This window comes from Psammomys obesus, unplaced genomic scaffold, assembly GCF_907164565.1.
Source record: "Psammomys obesus unplaced genomic scaffold, mPsaObe1.curated_primary_1811, whole genome shotgun sequence".
Classification (NCBI taxonomy): Eukaryota; Metazoa; Chordata; class Mammalia; order Rodentia; family Muridae; genus Psammomys; species Psammomys obesus.
Genome location: NW_026590663.1, coordinates 9,487,833 through 9,509,918, shown reverse-complemented (window position 1 = coordinate 9,509,918; position 22,086 = coordinate 9,487,833). Strand labels below are relative to the sequence as shown.

Here is a 22,086-nt window from a genome sequence, read left to right as displayed (position 1 = left end):
GCTAACTATTAACAACAACATTAAAAACAACTGGAGTTAGAGGGCAGAGCCTCAGCTGCATAAAGTAGATCTTTAAAGATCTACAACCGTCATCATGCTTAATGGTTTTCCTGACAATATCTGCAGTCAGACCAGGAAGCCTTCTTTCATATTTCTGCTCACTACTCTACTAAGGGCCTGAGCTAGTGAAGAAAAAAAAAAAAAAGCCTTGGTTAAAATTTGAAGTTCTGAAAAGACAGTTCTGATCATTTTTTCATTGCTCTTTGAAGGAGTGACTTTTCAGTGGTTGTTCATCCAGGGTTCCAGATGTATAGCTCCATCTTTCTAATCGTTTCTATCCCAGCACCTGTAATCATTGTGCATGTGACCTGCTATTTTATATGTAAACGTGCTCTGTCTCCATTTATTGGCAGTCATGAAAGTCCACTCTTTGATTTCATTGAGAGCTGCTTACGAAATAAACATGAAATGGTTATTTATGAAGCTGCTTCTGCCATTATTCATCTTCCTAACTGTACTGCCAGAGAGCTGGCACCTGCCGTCTCAGGTTAGTTGTATTTGATAGCTATCCTTTGTTTATGTTCTCACATTTTTTTAAATCAGTGGGTTTGCAGAGTGGGCACTGAGAGTGCCATTTAGGGCCGAGCTTGCTCAGTAGTTAAAGATGCTTGCTAATGATTTTGGTTTTCTTTAATGTTTAGAAAACACATTTGATGTCATAACTAGCACCTTTTCTCTTATTTAAATTCAAATATTAATTGGAATCTTAATTTTTAGAGGAAAAAGTACAAACCTTGTTTTTAAATGAAGTTTTTATAGCTGAACAAAAAGTGCTTTATTTTCTATTTTTATGATTCTATTGTTTCCATGGAGTTCTGATGCTGTGATCTAATTTCCTGACAGAATGAACATGATTCATTACACACTGTAATTGTCACCTATATGGTAGGCAGTGTCCACACTGATTTTTCTGTTTTCCTTTTTCCAGTTCTTCAACTTTTTTGTAGCTCTCCTAAACCAGCCTTGAGATATGCAGCTGTGAGGACCTTGAACAAAGTAGGTATCCCTTTGATAACTACGGACATGTATGTTTAATTCAGAAACATTAAATACAAAGCATTTGGGTTTCTCTTTGAAGCTTAGATTATATGACCTACGGGCTTCACATCTGTAGTACCTCATTTGTACTTATAGCCTTAGTTGTAGCTGTTTATACTGTTAGTCCATGGAGGATCATAATTCATTTCTGACCTCTGAGTGCTTCATGTGCAGGCATCACACCGCTCAATGTGGAGGCCATTCACAAGGGCCCATTTAAGTTAATTAAGAGTAAATAAGGAATTCAGTTTCTTAGTCACTCCAGCCATTCTACCTGCACTTATGGCTACTTGTGGTTCACAAAGATCATACAAAACAGTACAGTGATTGGACAGTGTTATCAGTTCCTGATCTCTGATCTTGAAACTTTTGTGTCTTAGAATTAATGTGTTTGTAAATTTTAGAGAGGTTATATAATGTGATGCTGACTCTTATATATTATCTCTGACTGGTCAGAAGCAGCACCCAGCCATTAAAATACACAAGGATGTTTGCACAAAACATGTGGCTCTTTGCTATATTGGGTAAATGAAGGCTTTTTCATTAGTCTAGGCCAACTATTCTTGTTGAATGAGTTTTACTGACAATAATTTGCAGAGTATTTTCACATTTTTTCATATCAAACATTCTTGCCATTGTGAGATAGACAGAGAGATGGAACAGCATCAGTCTAGAATGACACATATTTTAGCAACAGTGGGGAATCCAGTTGAGCAGGTGTTTGTTGACCTGCAGAATTGTTTTTAAAATGACGGAATGGGGGCTGGAGAGATGGCTCAGTGGTTAAGAACACTGTCTGTTCTTCCAAAGGACCCAGGTTCAATTCCCAGCACCCAATTCACAACTGATCCACTAATGCACATAAAATAAAATAAAATTAATTAAAAAAAATGACGGAATGTCTTTGTTGACCAACATTTACCATAATAGATCTTTTTCTTAAAATTGCTAACATTAAGTAGAATAGACACGAACATATAACTATAAAGAGATGACAAGAGACTGATACTGTTATTAAGGTTAGATGGGAATGGTTTAAAAAGAGAGTACTATGCTATGTCAATTATTCATTTATCAAATGAAACCTTGTTACTTAAAAAAAAAATTTTGGCAGGGAGGAGTTGAGACAGGGTATCACGTAGTCCAGGGCTGGGAATTTGCTAAGTAGCCATAGATGGCATTAAACTCTTGAATCTTCTGCATTCAGCTCTCAAGTACTCTAGGCATCTACCGCACCTGACCTAAGATGGTCGCTTTTGACCCGTACTGTTCCTTTTGGATTGTCACTTACCTTATTTAAAGTTTAGGCTCTAGCCTTTCTTAACAACAATGTGGTGTTTTGTTTTGTTTTGGTTTTCTTGCTGCCTTCTGCAAGGTGGCAATGAAGCACCCCTCTGCTGTTACTGCCTGCAACCTGGACTTAGAAAACTTGATCACAGACTCCAACAGAAGCATCGCCACCCTGGCTATTACCACCCTGCTCAAAACAGGGAGCGAGAGCAGCGTGGACAGGCTCATGAAGCAGATATCTTCTTTTGTGTCTGAGATCTCAGATGAGTTCAAGGTAAGAGTTTAAATAAGCATTTTCTTGCTCTTTGGCTTCCCTTAACAGTCTTCTGAGAACGTCTTCATTTTGAGGAAGTCTGTGCTACTCTTCTTTTCCTTCCTAGTTATTGCTGTATCCTATGTAAATAACTTTTATCGCTCACCAAGTTATAAAGATTGAGTTTTATTCTAAATGTTTTATGACTTTAGCTTTTACATTTTGGTTTGTGACCAGTTAAATTAATGTTTGTATGATAAAATTCAATGCTTTTTTTTTTCTATACTTATACCCAGTTTTTATAGCATAATTAGTTGAAAAGACTTTATTTCCCTATTGGAGTGCTTTGGTGTCTTTATTTTAATCAAATAATCAGATAATTAGTTACTACTAGTGTGCAAAACTATTTTTCTTTTAATTTCTCTGTAGTCATTGGATATCATATGACCTTGCTGAATTCCCTACATTATTCGGAGTTATCCGTCTACATAAAAATATCCTGTATAACTGAAGAGGTTTCCTTATTTTGAATCCAAAGACCTTTTCAACTTTTTATTTTTCCTTATTAAAACAGCTAGCACTTCTAATAAAGTGCTGAGTAGAGCCAATGACAGTATGCTAGAAGTGACCACAGAGTACTCAGTCTTAGTGTAAGAAAGGAAGAAGACTGTTGTCATTCATGCTCAGCCAGGTCACACACTGAAACACTGCTCTCTACTTAGTACATTCTAGACTGGAAAATATAAGCAAAAATCAGACATATAAAAACTTATTATAAAAATTACTTTGCAGCTGTTTGTAAAAATAGACTGGAATAGTAGGGAAAATATATTGTGAAGGATCATGTTTTAGAGAAGAAGTTGACAGACTCTGTAAAGAACCATAAAATAAATATTTTAAAACACTCGTAGCTTTCAAACCCTACAAAAATAGCATATAAGTATGGGATGGTGATGTGTTCCTATAACCCTTGTACCTGGAAGGCTGGGACGGAAGCATCGTGAGTTTTGGCCAGCCTGAGCTCCATACGAGTTCCAGGACACCCTGGGTGAATAGCAAGACTCGTACCCAAAAACAGTCAAGTAAGCAGAGTGCAGCTGAGAGTGAGTAACAGTTCACCGGGTTCAGTTCTAGAAAATTAACAAGTAAAGTACATGACAGGCTGGAGAGATGGCTCAGTGGTTAAGAGCACTGTCTGCTCTTCCAAAGGATCTGGGTTCAGTGCCCAGTAACCACATGGTAGCTGATAACTGTCTTTATACCAACTCCAGGGGATCTGAGACCTTCACACTAATGCACATAAAATAAAAGCTAAATAAATTATTTTTTAAAAAGTTAAAGTACAATAAAAACTTGATGTCTAGGATATGGCTCATTGGAAATATTTATTTATACTTGTATACAACTACTTCCAGAATTAAAAAAAAAAGCCAATGTCTAATAAAAGTAGTATGTGAATAGGTGTATGTGTTTAATGTTTGTTTTGTTTTTTCTGTTACTTCGGGTTCCCAAGAGTAGTGATTATAGGTGCTACCGTGTCTGACTGAAAAGACCACAAAAAGGGGTCGGGGGAGGAATCCTAAAATTTCACTTTTTGAGCTGTGAGATCATGAACATTACTATAAACATACGGGGCAAATTGAAGGTTATGTACAAAAGGGTAGCAGTCATGTAAATACCAAAGATTAAGCAAAACTTACATAGACACATTCTTTAGGGTACATTTAGTAAACTGAAGAAAAATAAGGAGATGGTAAAGATATTGGGAAAAGAATCATGTCAGGGAAGGCTCCAAAGGAAATGATCAGGCAGGATAGGGGGGTACATAAAAGAATTTCAGATGTGCCAGGCTGTGGTGGCGCACGCCTTTAATCCCAGCACTGGGGAGGTAGAGGCAGGCGGATCTCTGTGGATTGGAGACCAGCCTGGTCTATGAGAGAGTTCCAGGACAGCCAAGGCTACGTAGAAACCCTTTTGTCTCAAAACAAACAAGCACCAAAGAGTTTCAGATTACAGCAGTCTTTGAAACAGGCTATGAAGTAAGTGTATAAACAATGATTTTGTAATACTTTGTTAAATATGTATTTTAACAGCAGTCTAAAACATGCCAGAAGAAAGTTAGAAAAAATCATTAATATTTTGAGTTGTTAAGCTGCATTCTTCAATTGTCAGGATCTCTTGCTGTTACTAATTTTGCTGGCTTTTTAACCTTGTAAAACAAATCTTCATTAAGTTGCTTAAAGCTCAGTGTACTTTTAAATATCAGTTTTTTAGGTCTTGGTTTTCTGTGACTGCTTGGAGTTTTATAATAAAAGGGGATTGGTCTCAGCTTAGTATAAATTTTTTATTCTTTTCATTGGCTAGATATTAAGGGTAGATCTTTACTGTATTTCTCAAAAAGGTTTTCCCATTCTTTAGTGCCTTCTAAAGGAAACTTCTGTATACATATACGTGGCTTGAGGCAAGGAAAGAAGACATGAAACAGATACTGTTGAGTAGCTTGATGAATCAAGGATGCATCCTAAAGTCTGATTATATAAAATGCCATATCACCAAACACTTAGCGATGTAGATTTTTTACTGCTGTTTCAGGGCAAAAGCCCTGCCCTGGGAGTCCCAGCAGTCTAGACTCGGCCACCTGCCCCAGGACACCAGCTAAAGAGGAGATGAAGCAGAGAAAGCAGAGAATGGAGATTGAGTCAGTCTGACTCCATGGGGCTGGTTATTGTCCCAGTCTGGTTCTACAGAATAAGTCAGGGAAGCTTGAAGGCTAAGCCAGTTCTCGTGACTGTTCTGCTGAGAATGATTTCATCATGGAGTGATCTGTCTTTGAGGTTCTTCTGTTTCTTGAATCCAAGATGACCCCAGGTTTAGGACATTTCTCTTTTTGGAGGTGTAGAATGGGAACTTAGAGAGTTGTCAATGAGATCATGCCTCAGTTTCTGTCACCTTTGCATCTTCAGCCTCAAAGGGGATAGGGATGTCTGGGCATCACACGTTTTATGCTCTTCCTGAGGGGTGAGCATGACTGTGCAAGAGGCGACTGACCCAAAGTCAAAGGGACAACATAAAATAAGGCAGAAGCCAGGCTTGTATGACTCTTTCTAGTTACCTTGTAGGCCCAAGTCAATGAGTCTGAGCAAAAACAGCTCCAAACTTTAAGGGCCTGTTAGAAACCTATGTCACTGTAATCGTGTATGAGATCTGTTGTCCTCTTAGATAAACTAATAAAAATTACTGCTACCAATTTTGGTCGTTGTGTTTTGTTATCGGGTAGGGATTGATTGAGGTTGAAAGATGACTAACCTAAGATCACACTGCATTAGCAGTACAACCGAGACCCAAGACTCTGTTAAAGTCTGCTTGTTTGTCTGTTTGTTTATTCATTTACTTATTTGTGTGTATGCTTTGTTTGTTGGTTGGTTGGGTTTTGTTTTGTTTTATGTAGACCAGAACGGCCTCAAGTTCAGAGATTCCCCCTGCCTCTGCCTCCCTAGTGCTGGTATTAGAGACGTGTGCCATTGCACGTGGCTTGTATTGTCTAATTTTAAGTGCACTTTTCCAGCTTACCATTCTGTGTCTTCATCTGCCACCAAACATTTAATGTTTGTATCATTTTAGTAGATCTGTTTAAAGTCTTTTTGTTTTCTTTCCTTTACTTATTGACTTTTTCTGATATCTGTGATATTAGAGACCGTTGAAATGATAAAATGTTATTAAAACATCAACTAGAGTTGAGTTCATCAACTAGATAATCACATAGAGAAAAAGTAAATCCTAACCCCTTTATTCAGACAATAAACAGAAATCAGTTCTGTCTGGATTGAAGATTTGATTGTATAAAGCAAAAGAATAAGTAGTTTAAAAGAAAACACATGGCATCTTCATGACCCAAAGTAAAACAGATGTACAAATATGTACGTGCTCTCGCAAACTCTACCAGTCTCTCTCCAAGTGCGGCAGGTTGATCACTACCTCAGTTCTGCTTCTACAGAGTGATTCAAGAAGTCCATTTTGCTTGAATAGGCAAGCCAGTTCCCTTAACCTGATTGCTCCTGCCTGAGAGTGATTTCTTGATGGAGTGATGGTGTGTGTATGTGTTTGTGTGTCTGTTAGCATGCACATGTATACTTGAAGATACATTTGACAGACTAGAACTAGCAATTGACCCTGACCTTCCATCCCTGAATCCCAGCTTTACCCCTACTCAGCACAAAGCAGTCACTGCAGAGACCATCCAACAGTCATGCAAATGAAGTATTGACCCGGAAGAATGTAACCATGTAGGCAAAAGTCATAGTTACACTGTCAATGTGAAAGTATAGGAAATTTCAGAACAACAGATACATTAAGTTCTTTTATTTGGGGAGAGGAGAATTTGAACGTGAAATAATTAATTGGGATGTTAGCCCCCCCAACCCCCAGTCTTGGCACTAACCTTTGGTTAAGTTTTATTTCCCCTTTCCTTCTTTTTGGCCATTGGGTGTTTATTGGTTTATATTAGCAAATGCATACATATATACACATGCCATATACTGTGCACAGAATAATTTCACACTAGTATCTTCTCTGCCTTCTCACTTCCTGCTAATGTTCTTCCTTTTCCTAACTCTTCTCCCTTCTACTTTCATATCATGTGTGTGTGGCGGTGGGGGGGTGTCCCAGTGAGTTCATGAGCACCTTACCAGTGGCTGTCTACACCACTGAAGAAAATCTCTTCCTTCCCTGTCAGCCATTAATTGTGATAAATCTTCAGAGAGGGGTAGAGCCTCATGAGCCTTTCCCTTTTTCTTCTTTTTCTTTTTCTTTCTTTCTTTCTTTCTTTCTTTCTTTCTTTCTTTCTTTCTTTCTTTCTTTCTTTCTTTTCTTTCTTTCTTTCTTTCTCTTTCCTTCCTTCCTTCCTTCTTTCTTTCTTTCTTTCTTTCTTTCTTTTTCTTTCTCCTTCCTTCCTTCCTTCTTTCTCCTTCCTTCCTTCCTTCTTTCTCCTTCCTTCCTTCCTTCCTTCCTTCCTTCCTTCCTTCCTTCCTTCCTTCCTTTTGTCTTTCTTTTTTCTTTTTTTTTTTTTCTTTTTTTTCCAAGACAGGATTTCTCTGTGTAGCCTTGGCTGTCCTGGACTTACTCTGTAGACCAGGCTGGCCTTGAACTCACAGAGATCCACCTGCCTCTGCCTCCTGAGTGCTGGATTACAGGTGTGCGCCACCACCTCTCCCCTTTCATGACAAGGTGTTGTTGGGCCCAGTCTTGTGTCGATGACAGCCTCTGTGAGTTCCAGAGCGCAACAGCCCTGTCAAGCCCGGAAGGCAGCATTCCACACCACCCTCCTGTTCTGGACAGTCCTTCTCTCCCTTCTGCCACAGTGTGCCTTGCCGAAGGGTGTGTGTGAGGGAGCTTTATGTGGCTGTGTGTCCCCGCGCCCTGACCAGCCACAGCTTGTCCGTAGTCACTGCTCATCACTACATAAAGAAGCTTCTCTGCCACAGCTGACAGCAGCACTACATAGGGACATTAGCATAGTTTTAGAATGCAAATCCAGAAAACTGTTCGTTATCCCCCTTGCAGACCTGCCACTATTGTACCATCATGTCGTCTTGACTGGCCAGTTGATATTGCCTTTCCTTCATCTTTACACATATTTTCCTCCCTTGCCTGATTCACATGAATTGGTAAGTCAAAAAGGGAAATGCAGACGGTGCCCTGAGAAGTAGTTTCAGATCAGCTTTGAAGAAAAACAGACTGAGTTGGCGTCTAAGAGAACATCCTTGCTCAGCCCAAGGATTTCCTGCACATCTCTTACTGTAATCCGGTATCTAGTAAAAAACCTTTTGTATTCCCTGTGCCCCAGAAGATAAAAATTTAAGATGAAAGGGACTACTTTGTTTTCTTTAGGGCAGTCTTAAATAAATTTGCTTTGCTTTACAAAAGCAAACATTTAATCTGACAAAACTACCATAAATAAAACATGTACCTAAAAGTTGCTTTTATTAAAAAAATAGAAAGCGTTGACTCTTCACTTGGTCCCACAAATTAACTGAAAGCAGCGTGAAAGCTTGGCATCCCTAGCGTGCTTTCACCAGTAGAAACTTACCTTCAAATCTTAGGAAGCAACCAAGGGCATTAGCAAGAACATAGTGTTTTGGAAGTTTCTTGGATTCTCCCCAGCTTGATGAAAATGAAGCAGACCAAAATTTGTATATGTTAAGTGGAAATACAAATACGGTCATTTTGGAAAATGGACAGTATTTACTAAAGCTGAATGAATTCATGTCTTGTGTGTGACCAGGCAGTTTTACTTCCAAGTGTATTCCCAACAGAAATGCATGTACAAGGTTCATTTTAAGTGTCAGATCAAGCAGCTAATTTGGGGGAAATCTGTTTGGTTAAAAAAAACAAAAACAACAAACCTCTAAATGCATAGGTTTGATTCTATGACCTATTAGATGTGTCACCCTGGCTGACTCAGTTTCCTTGACTATACCAAGGAGATGATAATGACTACAACCCTGTAGAGTTGCTGTGAGGTATAAATGAAATAATGAAAAGGCAAGAGTATGCTGCTGCTGCTTTCTGTGTGTACAATATGAGAACTGTAATTGTTCATGCAGAGTGGTTAAATATTGTCTACATTATTTCAATTAATTCTTTTATTTTAGTGTAATTGCCATAAACCTTCTAAAATACAAATAGATTAATTTCTTTCAGCTTGCTTTAAGTGTTAGTGTTGTACCTTAACTTTTAATTATTTTATTTTTGATACATAGAACACTACACTGTCCAAAGAAGTATTCATATATCCAAAAAAGCACCACTTCCTCTCCTATCTCCCATGCCTCCTTATGAAACTTTATTTGCTTGCATGTTTTTATTCTTCAGTATAGCTTTTATAAATATAAGAGATACATGCATGTTTGTTTTATTGTATATCAAAGATAGTGTGCTCTTTTTGTACACTGCTTCTCCTTTTTTTTAACCTAAAAGTAACCAGAAGTCATTCCAAGTGTTTTGAGGGAGCCCTGCCCCGCACTTTTCTTTGCAGCTGCATACCGACCGCAGTTACATGGAGTACAGCTTGTTGGCCCAGACTTTTGTTTGGGTGTCGTGCAGTTAGTTTGTACTTAGGAACAGTGCTGCTAATGGATACTCTAGGCATGTGGTTTTCAAAGCATTAGGTCTGTGTCCGCAAAGCGTATTTGTTCTGAAAGCTAAATATAGCGCATACATCCTTCACAGACCATGCTAAATGCTGCCGGCAGTGTGTAAGACTATTAGTTTCCAATAATCTCACCAGTAGTGTGTGTTGAGCTATTGTAGCTTGCCAACATTTTGGATGAGAAACCGTGTTTCAATGTGTAGTTTTAATTTGAATTCTGTTGTTATGAGGGAAATTAAATATCTTTTTCTAAATCCCTGTGTGCGCGTGTATGTGCAGGCCTGGGTCCACACATGCTAGAGCACATGTGTGAGGCCAGAGGACAACCCTGAGTGGCAGCCCTTTCCTTGTGCCTTGTTTGAGGCGGGCTCTGGTCCTGCGGTCACCAAGCTGGCTTGTCCACTAGCTCCCCAGGGTTCTCCTGCTCCCCCTCCCCCAGTGGAGCAGCAGCAGGCTTACAGGCCTGGGTCCTCACATGCGGGGCAAGCACTTTACCCAGCCTGACCGTCTTCTGTGTTCCTGACGGCCACTTAATACTTTGTGAAGTGTCTCGACTTTTTCCACTACAATTTTATAGCATTTTTTGTCTTTTATTTCTTCAATTTTTTAAACACTTCTTGTATATTAAGGATACAAACATGAAACATGTTACTACTGATTTTTTCCTACTTTTCCATTTATCTCCTACGTTAGAATAGATTTCGTAATGCTCACATTTTTTGGTTTTATTGTTGTAGAGTTATATTTGTCAGTATTTTTGTCTGTTCCATTTGAGTTTAGTCATTGTTAAAATCCTTACACTTCACAGTAGGAAGTGTTCACTTCAGATAAACTTAGACTTACATGTTTTACTCAGGTTCCATGTGCCCATGTTCTCCATTTCTGAATATACTGTTTGGCTGTCTATTTGTACACTGTTGTCACAGTTTCCAATAAGCTTTGTTAGCAACTGTTAACTTCCTGTTAAAGCTCTTTTAGTTTTTTCCTAGCTATGTTTGGATATTTGTTGTCCTTATCAAAATAAAGCTTCCTGGTTTCCTAAAATTTTTATTGCCAGTTTTGTTGGAATCATATTAAATGTATAAATCACCATAGAGGAGAACAAGCTGTGTTACTTGTTGGAAAGTTGTAATGTTTTCCACCCCTTTGACCACTGTGTCTGCTCTTCCACAGGTGGTGGTTGTCCAGGCAATTAGTGCTCTGTGTCAGAAGTACCCTCGGAAGCACAGCGTCATGATGGCCTTTCTTTCCAACATGCTCCGAGATGATGTATGTAGCAAACTACTTTTCAAGCATAGGAAGTTGTTCTCTTAAATTACCTGGATGACTGTTAAATATTACAAAGTGTTCTGTTGCTGTTTTTAACCTCGTTTTTTTATGGTTTGTATTTTTTATTCTTTGCAAACTTCACGCAAACATTCGATGTATCTTAATCATGTTCCCCTCATCTCCCCCTGCACTTGCTCCAGCTCAGGGCCTCCCGTTAGTATCTCAAGCTTATTTCTTTATCATCTGTCAGACACATTTCTGTGTGCCACTCAGACACTACTGTGTAATTTCAACTGCTGTGTTATCATGGCTATTTATCTTCCCACCTCAAGTGAGAAAAACTTTGTTATTGTCATATTAAATAAAGGAAGTTAGTTGAAAATTTAATATTATAAGCATGGATCTTGAAATACAAGTGTTTCTTTTTTTTTTTAAAAAAAAAAAAAAAGTCCTTAAAATGGGAGTGGCAGTGGTAATAGTTGGTTGGTGGTGAAAAAGAAAAAGTCCTTAGAATAGGTTTTATCTCTTCTTTTGTCAGGGAGGTTTTGAATACAAAAAGGCCATTGTGGACTGCGTAATCAGCATTGTGGAAGAGAACCCTGAGAGCAAAGAAGCTGGTCTAGCCCACCTCTGCGAGTTCATTGAGGACTGCGAACACACTGTTCTGGCCACTAAGATTCTGCACTTGCTGGGCAAAGAGGGCCCCAGAACACCTGTGCCCTCCAAGTATATCCGATTCATTTTTAATAGGGTAGTCCTTGAGAACGAGGCTGTCCGAGCCGGTGAGTCTTTAGAACGTAACTAATGCTGTCATTGCTTGTCTTTAAGAATAGGTAATTCCTCGGGAGGGCAGTGATGAGGTTGTAGGGTCTCTGATGCTGTGAACTGATCTTGGAGGGCACTCTGGGTCTAGACATACTAGCTCTTTCTTCCTTTGTGTTCCAACTTCCCTGCAGGTTGTTGCCTTCAGTTACAGCCCTTGCTTTTCGGTGTAACAGGAACACTATAGTGGTGCCTCTATTTTTCATTAAACCGATAAATAAGGATGTCTAGGATTTATGCGTAGTTGTGTCCGTATACATTTCAGTGGTTCTTTCTAGTCTGTTACACTAGTATAGGTAAACTCCCCTGTAGTCCTACTATTAACTCCTGACTGTCCTATCCTTACACTTCATCCAGATAAACTCAAAGACGACCTCACTAGTTGCCTTCATGTGCTCTTTTTCCATTCTCTTTTCAGCTCAATAAAATTTAGCCCTCTCCTTTAAATGTTTTCTCATTACTTTTTACAATATAGAAGTTATATTAAAATGTATAAGTTTTTATATATAAGTTAGCTGGCAAATCAGACTGCTTAATACTTTTATCTCAGTTCACACTCTTCTAAGTTTTTTTTTTTTTTTTTTTTTTGAGCTTTGTTTTTGGCATGATTTTCCTGAATAGGAATGTCCAGCCCCGAGCCCCAGATGTAATGTGAAATTCAAACTGGTCCAAACTGAAATCTCTGTTTGAGCCTACAGTGAGAAGACAGAGACTTGGCCACGGCCTGAGCCCTCCTCTGCTCTGCAGCAGTCCTGTCACTTTCCTGCTTACTGGCTTCCTCATCCTCTTGTCTTGTCACTGGGTGCAGGGTTAGGCTTCCATTCATTTTCATCCCTAGCTGAGCTTGTTTCTAGCTTCTCAGGTTTGTTTGTTTGTTTGTTGGTGGAATGTGAAGAATGGCCATTAACGTAACAGAAATGACTGGGCAGCTAAGAGTGCTTGCCAAGGACCCGAGCCCGATTGCAAGCGTCCATGTCAGGTGGCACACAGGTACTTGTAGCCCAGCTCCCAGGGGTTGGCATACTTCTGGCCTCCCCCAGCACATGCACGTGTGTCCGTACCTACACGCACGCATACACACTTGTCCGTAATTAAAAATGATCAAAATAGATCCTAGAAAACAAACCACAAGTTACCCTATGCCTGTGTGGGACGATGTGCCTTGTAATTGAAACACTGAGGCTGAGCTGCCTGTGGTTTTAGTCTGTCTCAAGGCTCTCACTTTCATTCTAATGGGTCCAGCGCTCAGCCTTCCTCCTTCAAGTCTAAAAATAACACTTTCTTCTCTGGACACAGGACATCTTTATTTGTTTTTCTTTCTAATACTCTTGTCTTGCCTTTTTCCTCTGGATAAACTAACTAGTCTAAAAAATTAGGTGCGGTAGCAACTCAGTGTCTTGCCTTACCTAAGCCCTCTCACAGTACTTACCTAGCTTCCTGAATATAGTTCACCGCAGATTTACTAGGCAAGCCAGCCTCTGTACTTGCCTGTCTTTCTTCCTGCACTCACGCCTTAGGTCAAAGACCATGTCTTTTATTTTCTACTCCTCAGCTTTTGCCACCCTTTCAGGACAGATTTAGGTGAGCATTGAATCTTTGTTGAGTGAAAGGAGTTTAATAATGATTGTGTGAAATCTGAACTGAATCATGTGAGAGGGTGTGTAAGATGCTGTCCTGGGGTAGAAACAGCTCTCACAGTATGTACATGCTTCTTTTTCCTCACTGGATGAGTCACAAGTGTATATGCTTAAGAAAGACCAAAGAACTGTCAACAGAACAGGAGACTCTTCCCACTGAATACCAGCCGCTTCTCTAATTTGCTTTTAGTTCTGGTGTTTTTGTTTTTTAATACAAGGTCTTACTTTGTTGCCCAGAATGGTCTCAAACTTTGATTAATCATCCCCTTGGCCTCATCAGTGTGCTTGTTTTTGAATGCCTATTGCTTAGCTCTGAGAAGCCAGGATTTATGGTGCTTTATCTTGTGTTTCACAATAGCTGCTGTGAGTGCTTTGGCTAAATTTGGAGCTCAGAATGAGAGCCTTCTCCCAAGCATCCTCGTACTCTTACAAAGGTATGTAAATGAGTGACTGTCGGCTTTTGAAAAAGAAGGATCCTTATTGCTAGGTAGTGAGAAACCTCTTTGCACTGCGTCACATACACTGAAGATCTAAGAGTAGAGCTGGTAGAACCAGTCAAGGGAAAATGGAGTTTTTTCCTCTTTCCGGTAATTATATATGTGCAAAATACATGTGGAATTTGAGTTTTAGATTTCTTTTAAATGATTTTGAGAGAGTAGGGTAAACCTCTGTACCTCAGTTTGTACAGTAGGCACTGACTTCAGAGAGATATTAAATGATTCCTATGAAGAATTGAAGATGTAGCCTTTTATGATCTTCATACCTCCTTAGTTGGTAAGAAATAAGCTTTTATAGCAAATATTTTATAGTTGCAAAATTTATTTATAATTAAAGCAACTAAGTCATAAACCAGAGACTTACTAGTTTAAGTGAAACAGACTGCCATTTAAACAAGAGCAGTGCTTGGATTCTGAGTGATAGTTTCTTTTTATATCCTTAGGAAGTGGAACATACCCATCTCTCAGTTGTAGAGAAGCTACGTCTTTGCTGAGTTCATGTAGTTACAGGTTCAAGGGTAGCCTCAATCATTATGTCATGTTACTGCTTTCTTCCTAATGACTTCAGTGCGTCTTAATATAGTGATTCTGGTTTACAATGGCAGCATTTCTTTAGAAATTCGTAACAGTTCCAGAAGTGTGGAAATTTTAGGAGCACATGCTAGGATATAAAAGTAATTTCAGTAATTACCTCGACTGAGCTCTTGAGGTACAGTGGTAAAACTGTTGGGAATCTCTGGTATACAGAAACATGCCTAACCATTTCTTTCTGAACAGGTGCATGATGGATACAGATGACGAGGTACGGGACCGAGCGACCTTCTACCTGAATGTGCTGCAGCAGAGACAGATGGCCCTGAATGCTGCCTACATCTTCAATGGTCAGTGAGAGCCGGGATTAGGGGCACATCCTGCTTCTGCTTTCCAAGTGATCAGACCTCCCGTATGGTGATTCATGTATTAGCTGACTCCTTTAGGGAGCTGCATGGTTTTAATCTTTGTATGCAATTCCGTGTCTAGGGAAACCCATATTCACAAAGGTATGTTCTAATTTAGTAATAGCAGTCTTGTGAAATAATATATAAGAATATCTTTTTAAATGTGAAAGGGTCTGAAGAATATTGCTTGTCCCTGGTTCTTCCTAAGCGCTCTCTTACGTGGCTCTCCCCATTTTAGTTTTCTTTTGCTTTTCTTGTTTTTGTATAGTGAAGACCTTTTCTATTCTGAGAGATACTTGCATTTTGTTGACATTTTTATGCTCTGCTCTCATGTTTTCTTGAAAGAAATAGAACAGCTTATACGTCTATAAGGAAGTTGTATACAGTAATCTGTAGTTTTATTAATTAGGCTAGAGCAGCGGTTCTCAACCTTCCTAATGCTGTGACCCTTTAATACACTTTGTCATGTTGTGGTGACCCCCCCAACCATAAAATTGTTTTGTTGCTGCTTCATGACTGTACTTTTGTTCCTGACGTGAACTGTAATATCAATGTCTGTTCTCTGTCTTAGGCGGCCCTGTGAAAGACTCCTTGGGCCCTCAGTGGGGTTGCTACACACAGGTTGAGAACCCCTGGGCTACCGTCTTTTGTTATGTTTTCTCTCTTCAGAAAGCTAAACTATTACAAGTCATGGCGAAGAGATTGTGATGCTGAGATTTCCCTGTCTGTAGGTCTGACAGTCTCTATACCAGGGATGGAAAAGGCCTTACACCAGTATACATTGGAGCCTTCAGAAAAACCCTTTGATATGAAGTCAATTCCTCTTGCTATGGCTCCTGTCTTTGAACAGAAATCAGGTAACAAAACTATTTTAGTTTTTCTGTGTGTAAGTAATTTCATAAAAACTTGTAAATATTAGGTTATCTAATATTTCTAACCTAGAAAATAAAATTAGAAAAAGCTTTTTAAAATATCTTAGTTTCTCTTTTTCTTTCATTAAAAAAAAAAAAATCTTTGTTTTTTTTTTTTTGAGATAAGGCCTCTCTACATAGTCCTGTCCTAGAACTCACAGACCGCAAACTCACAGAGATCCTTTGCTTTTGACTTCAAAGTGTTGGGATTAAAGGTGTATGTGTATACACCGGGTGCATTTTCTCTTAATAGCCCTCCCTTAGAGATCTTTTAGTGCTAAGATAGATGGCATTTTTTAAGTTTAGGATTTTAATTTTAAGTCTCTTGGGTTTTACCCAAAAGCAAAAATAAGAAAAATGCCTCAAAATGATAAGGTTTTTAAAAATTATTTAATGCAAAATGTCATAATACTTGAAGCTATTTGCCACTGTGTATCTGCTAAAGTTATTGCTTCCATCTCTTTCTGTGTACAAGGTTAGCCCTAAGTGGAAAGAAACTCACTTGGCTGCTTATGTCTGTCTTTGTAGACATCACACTTGTGAATCCTAAGCCGGAGAAGCTGGCTCCTTCCAGGCAAGATATTTTCCAAGGTATACTTTTATGAGTATAGTAATCTTTAATTCCTAGGCATGATAAATTATAACATGCACTGCTTTGATTAAGCATCAGTTCAGTCACTTTTTCTGTGTCATAGGTTATAGTGGCTGGGACTACTTGGTGTCCGTGGCCTTTACAGTTGTTTATTTACTGCCTGGGAATGTTATTCCTGTGCATATTTTGTTGGTTAAGAGGGAAAGATATTAGTAATTTAGTCTCTATGTTCCCCACCCCCCAATACAGGAATCTAGGATGTAAACTTGGTAACTTAAAGGATTATTTCATAGAAGCTTGGAGACACATGGGTTGAGTGTTGAGTAAAGCCATAGAAGGAAGCCATCTTTCTACTGCGTGCTAACTAAAGCATTTTAATAAAGCCTCTGTCTTGTTCATATTGTACTTTTTTTCTCTTTGTGCTTAACAGAACAGCTAGCTGCCATTCCCGAGTTTGTGAATCTGGGGCCCTTGTTCAAGTCTTCCGAGCCCATCCAGCTCACAGAGGCAGAGACAGAGTACTTCGTGCGCTGCACCAAGCACATGTTCACCGAGCACATCGTGTTCCAGGTGAGGCAGGGAACCTTGGCTCTTTTTAGGCCTTTAATGGAAGCTGCGCTGCTTGGAGCCAAAGAGGGCTTCCCTTTAGTGGAGGATTCTAGTTCCTTTCCTAGAGGATTCATTTATCAGAGGTAGAGAGGTTTCTTCTGCTGATGAGCTCTTTTTGATAACTAAAATCTAAAAGGACATGAAATTGGAATGTCTCAAGAAGTAGACACCTAGCATAACTATTTTAAAAGTTAGCATTTCAACAAGGCAAGCTAAGTGGGTTGTTCAGAGACGGGTTTGATAGTTGTCAGGTTGTAGCACCTTGCTGTAGAGACGGTCTCAGGGAGAGGAGCACCGATGGCTCCACACAGCTTTTTTTTTTTTTTTAAAGATTTATTTATTTACTATGTATACAGATCTCATTCTAGATGGTTGTGAGCCACCACGTGGTTGCTGGGAATTGAACTCATGACCTCTGGAAGAACAGCCGGTGCTCTTAACCTCTGAGCCATCTCTCCAGCCCTCCACACAGCTTTTGAGATAAGCCTGTGCGTGTTTCAGGGACAGTCTGTGAGGGGGTGGGAGCACACTCTGACAGGTGTGAGGCCGGGGCTCAATCCCTAACACCCAGTGTTAGTGTTGAGTATAGTGGGTTCCGGAGCTGAACCGTAGAACGTTAGTGAGTAGAAAGGACTTGGTAGGAAACATTGCTTGTCTAGAGCTTTTCTGTCCCTGACTTTTCAGTTTGACTGTACCAACACTCTGAACGACCAGCTGCTGGAGAAAGTCACAGTACACATGGAGCCGTCCGATTCCTATGAAGTGCTGCGCTGCATCCCAGCCCCCAGCCTCGCGTACAACCAACCAGGAATCTGCTACACGCTTGCTCGCTTGCCAGATGAGGACCCCACAGCAGGTACTGACGTAGAAGGGAGAAGACACTTCTAAGCTGCATCACCTCTTGAGCTCTTAGGACGTCTAGACAAGTTTTTAATTTTCAAGAATATGGTTTAGTCCAGAACTTAATGTTGGGGGTGTGTTCACAAAATTGGTTACTATTGTAGAAATGTTACTTTCAAAACTAAATCTATGAGAAAAACTTGCTGATGCTAATCTTAAAACAGAAATGGAATGATACAGTGATAGCCTACAAAAAAAATTCAAGCTTACTGTTGAAACAAAGTTACTGTGAGTGAATACCAGATAGGTCTTATAAGAATCATGTTTCCTTCCAAGGTTCCTGGGGAAAGTTGGTTATTTAGCAGTTGGTTGGCATTTTAATACATCACTTTTAAGCATCTTGTAGCATACGGCTGTGGTTTGCAGTGTTTCAGCTTAATGAGTCAGCCATTTTGTGTCCAGATTTGAGAAAGGCTTTATCATTTACTTGACCTATGTTAATTCTTGGTGTGAAGATGGCAGAAGGAGAACAAAAGAGAGCCAACTGCGAGTGCCAGTGATTGCATTTATAATTTGAGGATTTAAGATAGTTTTGACAGTGTATCTTTTATAAATGATGAAATCTATCACACTTGAATTCTTTTTTTTTTTTATGTGCATTGTTGTTTTGCCAATATGTATGTCTATGTGAGGGTTTCAGATCACCTCAAACTGGAGTTACAGACAGTTGTGAGCTGCCCTGTGGGTGCTGGAAGTTGAACCTGGGCCCTCTGGGAGAGCAGCCAGTACTCTTAACCACTGAGCCATCTCTCCAGCCCTCACACTTGAATTCTTTACTCCACTCAGTTTTCCCATACACACTGCAGAACTTAACAGTGTTTACCAACTTTCACAGAAATAAGCACACATACCACATTAATATTTAAAGATTTTACTACTGGTAAGTACAGGAAATACAGAAATTAACAGTAATAACAAGTATCAGGGGAGTTACAGAGTTACAATAAATCATAAAAGTACTAGTCAATGTTACCCCTGGCCATCGTTCCGCCACATTTGGGGTTTAGTCTGACTTACTTTACAGCCCCTCCGCTAACTCGCCTCTTTGCTCATTCATGGGAGCCCTTGACCAGTCTAACTATGTTGGGTGCTGGATTAGGCTACTCAGACTCTGGCACGAGGTAGATTCCTGTGGGCACCATTGCTAATTCTGAATCCCAGGTTGTCCCCCGCGACCGGAGTGGAGCGGTTGTGCAGCTGTCTGGGTCTGCACCCCTGGGTGGGAAGGCACTTCCTAGCTGGACTCTGACGCTTCCCCTTGAGCTTTCGGCCCTCCATCTTTAAACTCAGTGACTGTCGTTAATCCTCTGTGAAGTTTCTCGCGTTCTATTTCCTTAGAGTTTTGCTTTGTTCTCCTAGTCTGGTTTTCTCTCTAGGTACATATATCTGAAGAATGTCAAGTAGGCAGTAATTACAACTTTCTGTTCCCTCAAGTAAAGCTAGACTTTTTTCGCCACTGTTCCAAACTTGAAGCAAGGCCCGGCCTTGATGTCTGTCTTTTGCCATCATCCAGGGAGACTATGCATTTTGTCTGTTTTTTTTTTTTTCCAATAGCTGTCTTTCCTGGCTTCACAATTCCTCCACAGTCACTGTACTTTTCACTGAATTTATAGTTTGTTTTGTTTTTAAGGTATGCCATTACTTTACCACTTAATTACAAAGGGAAGTGAAATGAACCCATTGAAAACTTCAGCCTTTCCCAGTTGAGAATACCAGCTCCTCAAGCTCTCCATGTGACTCTGACTCAGATAACGCAAGGTGCCCACACCCCAGGAGAGGGGATTAAAAGAATAAGTACAGATTTACAATACCAAGATACACAAAACAACACTATTGAGATTACAGTGGTTACACACAGGAAAACAGCAGTTCCATTAGACACTTCCACCAAGAGAGCAAAAGAGATGTCACCTCAGCCGCTTCACTGAGGAGGTGACTTCTTTTTGAAACAGGTCGCACATGCTTTTAGCCCAGAGGTTTCAACTTTTGGTCTGCTGGCTACGGACTGACTATTTGGGTTTTGTTTATGAAAATTTGGCAATTAGAAAATCAGTTTCCTGACTAGTGGCAGAATGTGGCTATAAACTCTAATCTCATTTCAATACTTCTGTGTTTGACCTACCATATGCTTGATTACTCCTTTCTATTCTTTAGTTTTATTAGAAATTCATATTTTAATTCAGATTTTAATCCATAGCCAATCTCAACTGTACTTTGCAATGAACGAAGTGAAATGCCAGGACACAGGTGGTAATGGACTTTTCCCACCCTCCCCTCTTTCTATTTCTAACAATAAAACTTCTTTCACTGCAGATACTCTAAAAATTACCAGTCACTTCAAAATCTATTACTTTTAATATGTATCTTATCTCAGAAAAATATCTGTGGTCACAGGGGAAAAAACAATTTTTGGTTATGATTTTCTTCAACTGGAAAGTAATATAGATTTAAGAAAGGAATACAGGTCTAATAGATAAAATCTGAGTTCCGGCCCTACCACATAATGACTGTGAACTGGACAAATTCTTTTATTTTTGTAAGTCTGGTCTGGCACCAGATATAGTAATTAACAGATAATAATTTTAATTCTGGAATTGCTTGATTTCTTTCTTTTAGCATCTTTAAAATTAGTTCTTCTGCAGTCCACAAGATACATGCCCTCCAATATTGTCAAGAATATTATTCCATAAATTTCGCCTTTCTTTGCTCAATCTGTAAACACCCTTGGCTATCAAAGGATACTGGTTTCTGACCATTGTTGATCAAGCCATTTACATACTTATCTCTGTATGACCATTTATTCTCCTTAATCACCAAGTAATAGCTGAGGAGCCTTTTAGGCAGACCAGTGCCCTGTTGTTGGTGAGTTCCTAATGTCTACAATTCCTCTTTTCCTTTGTTCCTTATTCAGTACAGATCTTCAGTGAGCAATACTACCCTTCTGACCATTCAGAGTGTCCTCAGTAATTCTCAGGTGATAGCAAATGGACACTAGTCACACCAGCTACCTTTACCGTCATGCCTTTTCATCCGGCTGTGTGAATTTAGTTGTGGGCCATATTAAATGTAGATCATCCTGCGGCCAGCTCTTCTCTCAGCTGTCATCGTCTTGTCCCCATCCCCACCCCCTTTTTTGTTTTTTGTTTTTTTTTTTTAATTTTCTAAGACAGGGTCTCCCTCTGTGTCTGAGGCTGGACTTGAACTTGTGATTTTCCTGCCACTAAACTTTTCCAATGTTCTAGTTACAGTTGATGGTGCCACTGCTTTCCTATGGTTCAGTATCCTCCTGTTCTCTGAGTTAGTGAGCTTGTTTCCTCAATAGGTAAAGGCTGTGCTACCTCACTCGCCTCTGACAAAGACAACTCCTTTGTGTGGCCTTGAAAGTCTGCCTTTCATTCATTGCTTAACTTGGAGATCCTGCAAGTTAAGGATCTCCACTTCGGAAACCCTGCATTCTGCCTTTTGCTTTCCTGCCTTGGCGCTATTCTCAACGGTGAAGCACAATTTCAGTTGGTTCTATCCTCTCCTGGCCCTTTCATTGCTCATCGGCTATGGGACCAATGTAATTCACAATGTTTGTTACCATCCTATGGCTACCTCCTTCCTCCTCAGAACACTTTTCCTTGAAAGCTTGCAGTGAGCACATGGACTCAGGCATCTTCCCACCCTGTCTTCTCACTTCCTGGTGTGCACTCACTGTTCCCACCATTGCCAGCCTCTGAGGCGGGGCCAAGTGCTACTAAGTCCAGATATTGTCTTTTTTTCGCCTGTCTATAACCAGCCTAGTTTCTTAGGTCTACTGTTGTAGGGAAAATGTTTTTTGAAGCACTATCTGACCCAAGCCGTCTTTCTATGGTTTTCAATGATACAGTGCTCCCATTTATTTTCTGGGCACTGTTTCTCTTTCTCCCCTACCTCCCATAATTGGCACAGCTGAGGTGAATACCCCATCTTCTTTTTTCCCAAGTGTACCCTTGGTATGCTGCCTCCCCTCTTATACCTTTCTCTGCACAAGCTATAAACATCTACAAATCTGGCTCTCTGTCCCCACTGCTCTCCCAGCTGCTGGCTCCTGGCACTGCTTGGGCTGGTTCACCTAACTCAGTAGACCAACTCCTCTCTC

General features: G+C 39.9%; 1 protein-coding gene across 2 annotated transcripts in view; it reads left to right on the top strand.

Moving 5' to 3' along the window:
* The window catches only part of Copg2 (COPI coat complex subunit gamma 2), a 75,051-nt gene that overhangs the window by 45,090 nt on the left and 7,875 nt on the right, over positions 1-22,086 (top strand). For both annotated transcript variants that reach the window (XM_055608200.1, XM_055608199.1), the window contains 11 exons: positions 414-547; positions 989-1,056; positions 2,474-2,662; positions 10,962-11,057; positions 11,596-11,839; positions 13,875-13,950; positions 14,791-14,894; positions 15,683-15,808; positions 16,391-16,453; positions 16,885-17,024; positions 17,748-17,919. In XM_055608200.1, coding sequence (XP_055464175.1) covers positions 414-547; positions 989-1,056; positions 2,474-2,662; positions 10,962-11,057; positions 11,596-11,839; positions 13,875-13,950; positions 14,791-14,894; positions 15,683-15,808; positions 16,391-16,453; positions 16,885-17,024; positions 17,748-17,919 — 1,412 coding nt within the window. The remainder of the gene's footprint in view (positions 1-413; positions 548-988; positions 1,057-2,473; positions 2,663-10,961; positions 11,058-11,595; positions 11,840-13,874; positions 13,951-14,790; positions 14,895-15,682; positions 15,809-16,390; positions 16,454-16,884; positions 17,025-17,747; positions 17,920-22,086) is intronic.